The sequence below is a fragment of the Phaethon lepturus genome, unplaced genomic scaffold (genome assembly GCF_000687285.1).
Source record: "Phaethon lepturus isolate BGI_N335 unplaced genomic scaffold, ASM68728v1 scaffold2507, whole genome shotgun sequence".
Taxonomy (NCBI): domain Eukaryota; kingdom Metazoa; phylum Chordata; class Aves; order Phaethontiformes; family Phaethontidae; genus Phaethon; species Phaethon lepturus.
The window spans coordinates 10,550-19,480 of NW_010552332.1; the positions used below are offsets into that span (position 1 = coordinate 10,550).

At 38.0% G+C, this 8,931-nt stretch overlaps 1 protein-coding gene across 1 annotated transcript in view; it reads left to right on the top strand.

Annotated features, from left to right (window-relative positions):
- The window catches only part of LOC104623933 (sucrase-isomaltase, intestinal-like), a gene marked incomplete at both ends in the record, with an annotated part of 17,725 nt that extends 9,583 nt beyond the window's left edge, over window positions 1-8,142 (top strand). Inside the window, 6 exons of the mRNA XM_010291164.1 lie at window positions 780-836; window positions 1,695-1,819; window positions 2,231-2,319; window positions 5,574-5,623; window positions 6,897-7,067; window positions 7,993-8,142. Of these exons, the coding sequence (XP_010289466.1) occupies window positions 780-836; window positions 1,695-1,819; window positions 2,231-2,319; window positions 5,574-5,623; window positions 6,897-7,067; window positions 7,993-8,142 (642 nt within the window). The remainder of the gene's footprint in view (window positions 1-779; window positions 837-1,694; window positions 1,820-2,230; window positions 2,320-5,573; window positions 5,624-6,896; window positions 7,068-7,992) is intronic.
- Between the last annotated feature and the right edge of the window lie 789 nt (window positions 8,143-8,931).

Consider the following 8,931-nt stretch of genomic DNA (forward strand, 5'->3'; position numbering starts at 1 on the left):
ACTCCCCCTCCTTTTTTATGCTGAACAAGCTGAAACACACAAGTCAGCTCTGCCATTTCCCTGAGGATCCCAGGAAATTTGCTCTGGTCCTGTTCTAGTCTGAACTCTTCTGTCTTGACCAGACCTGTAAACTCTACTGGCAAAGTGATTGCAGAGGACCTTGTTTATTAGTGTTAACACAGCTCTATCTCCACTGCAAACATGGGTTTTGCTAGATCCTTAGGCTATGTTTATTTTTTCATGGGTACATCATGTTACTGACTTACAGCTGCTGATGGATTCCTAACAAGCCTGGGTTCTCTTTCTTTTTTCTTTTTTCTTTCTGCACCCCTGCTTCATTTATTGCTTCCAGTGAGAGACCCTACAGCATATTTTTATTATGGTCGAAATGGAAAATCATGCGCTTTGTGCTATTACATCCCACTCCTATTTTCCAGTCCTCTAGGGAGTCAAAGACATCTGGTCCAATATTCTGATTTACCACAACTTAGTATCACCTCAGAATTTCCTTCAGAATCAGCTTCTCTTGCTGCATTTCAGCTTGTCTGTGGTGCAACAAGAAAACAACTAGGTTGTGGCTTATTCTATGGCAGAATCTCGTAAATAATGATTGGGTTGCTATCTTCCTTTCTGGATGTCATCATAAAAACCGTGACAGAAAACAGTGAAGAGAAGTATCAATGCTTTTCTCAGTGTGAACTTCCGTTTTACTGTAAAACTTAGTTTATTTGATTAAGTTGCCTTAAAATATGAAAGTTTTTTCTTTGTTCACCTTCCAGGGTGTGGACAGGATTAAAGCATATATTCCTGATGCAGTATGGTATGAGTATGATACGGTTAGTAAATGCAGAGGATACTATGGGGTGATTTTCTAAATGGCTATGTGATGAAATAATTGTCAGCCCTGCTTGGTGACAAACTCCTAAAATAAAGCCCACAGGAAGGAAATGGCGAGACAGGGGATGAAGGGCGGTGGGGTAAGTGCACGAATCAACACCTCAAGAAAAAGGCACAGAGGTGTGGATCATAGCGCAGGAGATGGGGAGACAGACAGAATGGAGACTTTAGCAAAGACCATCTTTGAAATAAAATAAAATAATTTTAATTATAATACACAAGAGTTTGCAATTATTGTTTACTAATGTCATTTCTATAAATAAGTTTCCTGTTGCTTTGATAATCCTTTTGATGGGTAAAAAAGGACATTGTTCACATTAGATTCCCATATTCAAGACAGAGTCCCCACAGGACTTGCTCTCTGCATTGACTGATCCAAAACCAAATAGTGAGAGATGTTGATTTATAACATTAGGTCGTATTGATACGCAGTTGTTTTAGCTCCGTGTGCCCATTGGCACATAACTTAAGCCTTTTCTAAAAGGAAGCATTAAGGTGAACCTCAGAAGTTACAAAAACGTTCACATGGCGAGTAATGCAACATAATCTCTGGTCGCCCAGAGAGGTGGTAGATGCCCCATCCCTGGCAACATTCCAGGTCAGGCTGGACGGGGCTCTGAGCAACCTGATCAAGTTGAAGATGTCCTTGCTTATTGCAGGGGGTTGGACTAGATGGCCTTGAAATGTACCTTCCAACACAAAGGTTCTATGGGTCTTTGATTCTAGGGTTCTTTGCTTCTAGGATTCTGTGACTGTAGGATTCTATAACCATTCTCTTTTACATCCCTGCCTACAAGGGGGCAAAAATCTCAGTGAGGAAACAATGGACCAGTATGTACCTGCCAGCAGACAAACTGGGACTCCATTTGAGAGGAGGCTATATTTACCCTACTCAACAACCAGCTAACACAACAGTTGCAAGGTATGCTTCAGTATGGAATGCGTTCATGGGGGCTCTTTTCAAGACTGGGCACAGGGCTTTCAGATTACAAATCAGTAGCAGCCTATTGTATGCCGCATTTTTGCCTTGAAATACGGGAATATAATACAGGAATATAATATGATAACTGTGAGCCACACCTCTCTTCCACAACTGTTTATGTTACAAGTTCAAGAATTAATTGCAAGTTTAATTGCATAGCATTTTGTAAATTTGCCATGTATTTTAATCCATTTACTTGAAAATGAAAGGCAACTAAAGACTAATCTAAGGCAACTCTCAAAGCATTGCAACCCTGTTCAGTGCCACATTCTTAACATGAACATGAAGCATGTACTAAGACTGTTTAGCTATTTGGCATACTTGTAAGACAGAAAGTCTCTCTTTCCACAGCCGCAAGAATCCAATGGGGCTTCTAATTGCCCTGGATGACAACAATGCTGCTTCTGGGGACTTGTTCTGGGATGATGGAGAATCTACAGGTGAGCAGTTATCAATAGAGAAACAAGCACAAGTTTCAATCTTCCTGAAGATGTTGTTGTAACACACTCTTAATACTTGCTCATATGTCAATAGATTTTCCACCACTTTTAAGTGGAAAACTGTAACTATTATTAATTTATTTTTTTCCTGTTCAGGTTTCACTATAGCCTTAAATATGTACAGGTCTGGTGCATAGCATGCTGACTCTTAAGCCATGCTGTCAAGATAGATATGTATTCTTGTATATACCCAAATTAGTTTCAACGGGTGCAAGTACGCACATAATTAGTGTTTGACACTAGGAATTGGTAGAAGACGAAAAACCAGTAGTGTTATTAACTCTCTGGAATTATTTAAATTGCTTGTGAAAACAGTGGAAATTTTGTTAACCCAAAAGTACGGTGTAGGAGCCAACGTTATTTATGCCACCTGGTTTCCACAGCACACTGGTGCATAAACACGCAAGTAAGTGTGTACGGGCTATATTTGTCACGTTGCCAACCTTGTTGTTAGTAAAGCTGCCAGAGAACTTACTTCCCCTTGGGACAGTCACGATTGTTATGCCAAGGCCTGTCAACCTCAACTCTTGTGACAGACTAGCATCGATACTACTTACCTCACCAAACAATTTACAGCATACATACCTTTTTTGCTTAGGGTCATAACATAATTAAGGTCATAACATAGTTCAGCTGAAGTTAAAATTTAAAAAAAACCCAACCAACCAACAAACAACCACAACAGAAACCCTTTGTATAAAGTTAAGTTTATTTTGGCTTTTGGTAAAGTTAATGTTTTTGGAATACATGCATGCCTAAGGAAAGCAGAGTCCATTCTAGAGCAATGGAAAGAACCTCACCATTATGTATCCACAGATACATTCTTCATTTTAATCTTGAGATGAAGGAAATTTTGAAAAATGAAATTTCTTGAACTGTGGGATTTTCTGTGGTATTTCTGAGGATTTCTTTAGGCATCCTGTCTCCATTAAACGAAAAGGGTTTGGGGTATTTAAATCCTGTAGGCTGTTTTTGCATTCTTTGCCCTTTGTCATAGACTTTTTAGAGAAGTCAGGAAGCAGTTCAAGGGGTTAATCTGAAATGATTTTTTGAAGAACTTTTACAAAATACTCAGGCTTGTATTAAAATGATTTAAGGACTTGTATTTCACAGATTTTATTGTTTTATTTGCAATGAACCGTAGCATGCAGAGCTAAAGACTTTGGTTTATGGTGTTATGCCAGTTAATGTATTTCAAGTAGACTCGATCTTCTCTAATTCATGCCCTACTGTATCCATAGACTGCTGTCACTGGTAAAATCACAAAATTATTAAGGTTGGAAAGGACCTTCAAGATCATCAAGTCCAATCATTAACCCAATGCCACCATGCCCCCTAAATCATGTCCCAAAGTGCCACATCCACATGTTTTTTGTATACTTCCAGAGGTGGTGACTCCACCACCTCCCTGGGCAGCCTGTGCCAATGCTTGACCAGCCTCTCGGTGAAGAAATTTTTCCCAATACCCAATCTGAACCTCTTGAGGTGGTGCAACTTGAGGCCATTTCCTCTCGTCCTATCGCTGGTTACTTGGGAGAAGAGACCAACACCCTTGTCGCCACAATCCCCTTTCAGGTAGCTGTAGAGAGCGATGAGGGCTCCCCTCAGCCTCCTCTTCTCCAGACTGAACACCCCCAGTTCCCTCAGCCGCCCCTCATCAGACTTGTGCTCCAGACCCCTCACCAGCTCCGTTGCCCTTCTCTGGACACGCTCCAGCACCTCAATGTGTCCTTCTTGTCGTGAGGGGCCCAACACTGAACACAGGATTCAAGGTACCAAAAGTGTCAGAGCTTTCTTTAGCTACACTGGAATAAAACGCAGGTTAGACAAAACTGCAACAGTAGCAATGTACAGATAGAAATGACGTTGGAGTAATATTACCACTGAGGTAAAAATAAATAACATTATACTATTATGTGCATGTTTAAGTTATAATCCTGAAAATTAGGTAGACATCCTGCAGATAGTGATTCATGGAGATATTTTGCACACAAGGTATCTGACTGCGCACACATATTTTCAGGAGAGATCTTTAGATGTTCAGAAGATGCCAGAGATTTTCCCACGTGAATTAACCTCAGCACTGTCACAGGTGGTATCTGAATTGGTGCATTAGCTCTGTCTTCTGTCTTCTGATACAACTAACCACCTTCTTCTAGATCCTTAAGCGGTCCAGTTTCTCTGACTTACCCTCCAGTTGCCAAAAGCTACCTTTATCCTTAGTCACAATCTATTTTTTCACTCGTGCAGGGCCAAGGGCTCTGACTCAACTTCCATGAAAGCATCTCTTAGGGTTCAAGATTTCATTCCCATTTCCTAATTGTGTAGCTACCTTGTCCTCTAGATTATGCATTCAACTTACAGAACTCCCATTTGTTATTTTAAATATTCCAATCATATATCCCAGAAAATTTTCAAGCCTCTATTTTTTTAAATTTGGTGGAAGTTTGGGTTGCTTTTAAGAAATAGAGCTGTGATTTGGCTGATTATTGCTGCCATAAATATTGAAAGCCTTGGGTGAGTGCTGATATGACAGCTATATGTACTTCTTTGTCAAGGCCTAAAATAACAAAGCTATTATTGTACTCAATTCTGTTAAGAAACAAAACAATAAAACATCTTGTGACTTGATTTCCTGCCCAGAACTTACGGGTTTCAGTCTTTTCAGTGAAATTATTTGCAATTTGCTTGCAATGACAGTATTTTTCTTTTCATACATAGAAAAAAAGTGCCAGATTGACTCACCTTCTGTATTTCTTTTTGCTGGTTGTGTGTTATTTCCTCTGTTATGGTTCTGTGGCAGAGATTATACAAAATATTGTAATGTTTGCGTGAAAAGCTCTTATTTAAGGTAATTTACAGGCTTAACTCTGAGCCATACATCTACATTTAAGAGAAGCTAGGAAGGAATAACAGTGAAATAAAAAATTAGTACATTTTAGAAAAGCTGATTTAAAAAATTTTTGGAAAATTTGGAAAATTAGATCTCCTGGGAGCCTGGCTTAAGAAAAAAGAAATACAGAAACGTAAGTTGCTCAAAGAAACATTAGTAAATATTTGAGTTGCTCAGTGCAGTCTCTGAATGCAATAATGATAATAATTACTAATTTATTGGTCTCCAGCAGTGGCACAGTCCTGTTTTTAATGCTGTTCCTTTCTGCAGTGCAAGTGTAACTTCTTTCTTTACCTTTTAGGTACAGTTGAGAGTAAAGCCTACATTTACTATGAGTTTACAGTTTCTAATGTAAGTATTTCACTTTAAGTGATCTTATTTTCATTTTCAATTTTTATCAGCAGTATCTTCAAAGGGCATTCTTTTCTCCCTCTTTATTCTCCTGTAAGATTTACTGAGATGCAATTACTGTAATTTAACTGGGATGAAAATCTGTTCTTTGTCTTTTCTTCTCCTAGTTAATATAAGTACCTAAAGAACTCCTGTTTCCTTTCACATAACAAACTCATCAACAATGTATACTCAGCAAGAGTGAGCAATATATAAAGCATCAGTGGCAGTTAAACCAGAGTCAGAAAGGAGATGAATGTAGTGTTTGCGGTTCTTAAAATACTGGAAATTTGAAAAAAACCCACCTTTGTACACTGTAAAAATATAGCTGAATGTTCCCAGAGAGTGAAAGGAAGACCTATGCCTTGTCTGAACGCAGAGAATCTACTTCATGACTAAGTTTTAGGTTTTTAATTTTTTTAAATGGAAACTGCTTTGGTAGTGAGAATTTATGTCAGGGTGGAGTCCAGATAGTGTTTCTATCCAATATTGAGTGGTGCTATCACATGACATGGATTCCAAGTAATGTGATAATATATTTTTTGTATCATAATAATGTCTGCTAAAGTTATTCTTTCCCTTGCCATGGTGAAACAACAGGGCAACAACTTAGAGAGAATGCATAGGAACGCAGGAATGGAAGCAAAGGAATAGGAAGTGGAAGCACATACATTAGTTATTTTTTTAATCATATGTAATCATATAATAGTTTGTAGATAAGCAACTTCAGTTACTACCGGAGTTTGAAACTCTTGTAGCCAAATCATCAGTTGAGTGTAATTGTGTTGAATTAAAAATTAATATATACATTCATGTGACAGCCATGTCATGTCACATTCATGTTACATTCCACTATTATCAATTTACTTAGAAGTACTGGAATTTAATAGGAACCGGTACTTTTATATCAGGAAAAGTGAATAGGAACCTTCGCTTATTAGAACCTGGCAAGACCACAGTCAAGGTAGAGGTTATCTATCTTCCCTGTCACAGACAGGTGTCAGCTTTTTCCTATTTCTGAAACAAGGGAAAAAGGGAAGCTGAAACACAATTATGAAACATATTATATATAGATGGTAGCAAAATATTACTGTGGTAACAACAAGCAAGGCAATAAAAAGGTATTGGCTTACTTTATGTTACGGTATGAAGATCTAGTTAGAAAAAATGTTTAAATTGGGAGGAATTTTGGCAGATTTTTTAATAAGAATGTGATCACTATGTTATTTTTCAGAATGTTCTACAAATGTCTGCTATAAACAGCAATTATGCTGATCCAAACAACTTGAAATTTGAAGAAATCAAGATATTGGGAGCACTCCGGGAAATAATAACAGTTACTGTATCTCAGAACAACGTTGTGGAAAATTCTCTGCCTAATATCACATATTACCCTTTAGAAAAGGTAAAACACTAGCAGGAAAACGGGAAGTAAACATCTCTGAAATTACATTACCTTTATTTTTTATATTGCAAAGGACAGTACTCAGTTCTAATATCATTTGAACAGCATAGATCATGTATTTTATTACAGGACAAAAGTACAATTGCATACAACTCAGCTGCATAGAAAGTGCATCTAAGTTTTGCTCTCAGACCCTCAGTGCAACAGAAAGTTTAGTTATGCAGTTGTTCATGTAGTAACATTTAATTTCTAAGACAATAGATTTGTGATTTCGTTTTATATTGGAGGAGGGTAACAAATACATTTTAAATGGGTATTTATGCATTGATTTTTAAAACAAAATCAAGCACATTGTTTAGACCTCCTTTATCACTTCATACAGAGTTTTTCACAGGATGAATACAGGAAAGCAGCAACACAGTGCATTTATGTGCAAAGCAAGAAAATATGTTGCTCCTAGTGGGAAGCTTTCATGAAAGTGCTTTCCCACACTAGGATAGTGCTGACATTACTTTGAACTTGCATTGCACACCCTCTTTAATTATTACAAGCACTGAGTTACCTGTTATGTTATCCTCTCAGTTACCGAATCAAAATAAAAATATTTTATCGTCGTCCTACCTCTTGCATTCATATTTCAAGATGTGAAGGAGCTGTGCCCTCATCTTTATTCCTGTTTGCCTCTAAGAAAGCTGTGGGATTGACACAATCTTTTTAGATTCCTAATTTTTCAGATTTTATCTGCAAGAATATCAGGTGTGTGTGTTTGTAAAGGTGAGACTATGTCAAATGTTACAGGACAGGTTTTTTTGTTAGTTGTCACATAGCAAAATGTACTGTTCTTGAGGACCAGCATCCCTGCTGACTGAAGGAAAGATGGATGTGATGTGGGATTTAATAACTGTTTATTGTTTAATATTTATAGGTTGCTCATATAACAGGACTTCAGCTTGAACTGGGGAAATCTTACACAGTAAAATGGACTCAAAAACTGAGTGTCAATGAAAGGTTTAATTGTTATCCCAGGCCCAATCCAACACAAGAAAAATGTGAACAACTTGGCTGTGTCTGGGAAGTAAGCAAAAATTGTTTCTTTAAACTAATGAGGCAGAAATCTTTCCAGGATCATAGCTTTCTCTTTATAGTTGTTACAGTGGAAAAAGTAATCTGGCAGATTTTTCAGATTTAAATAAAATGGGGGCATAGACATCAGCTGGCCTATACTAGCAGATTTTATTTACCTCTATCACGAATGAGTAATTTAGACCACTTAAAGAATCACCACCAAAGGTATCAGAAAGCCGATGATTTTAATAGAAATTTGTAAAAAGGTACGACTTAACAGAATTCAATGGCAAGATTCACTCTATTACTTATTTGACATGAAAAAGATACAAAGCGAAACCAAGTTACAATTAGACTGGAATGATTTACTCATGGATCAAATTGGTCGCAGCCCATTGCGGTGCAGGACAGCTCAAAAGGGTCTCACTTGAGACCACTATTTATAGGACTGGGAGACGATTGACTTTAGGCATCAGTAAATTTCCATCCTTGCCACAAATCATTTGTAATTGCTAGAATTCTTGAAATCTCAGTGATGCTGGTGCTGATACACCAAGTCACGGTTAGATAAGATATGTTCCAAGGTGTCTGGGGATGATGAGTTACTCCCATAACTGAATTCCTGGAATGGCCAATACCATTCCCCACCTTAGCTACGCAACAGTGCTTGTACAGTCAAGCAGCTCTTAACCGCCAAACTCTCTGCCCCAAGAGAGGCTTATCAAGCAGGGAGGGGGGCGAGAAATGCACCACCACAACCTCACTAACACTAAGGTAGTTGGCAACCATGTAAGCTCTT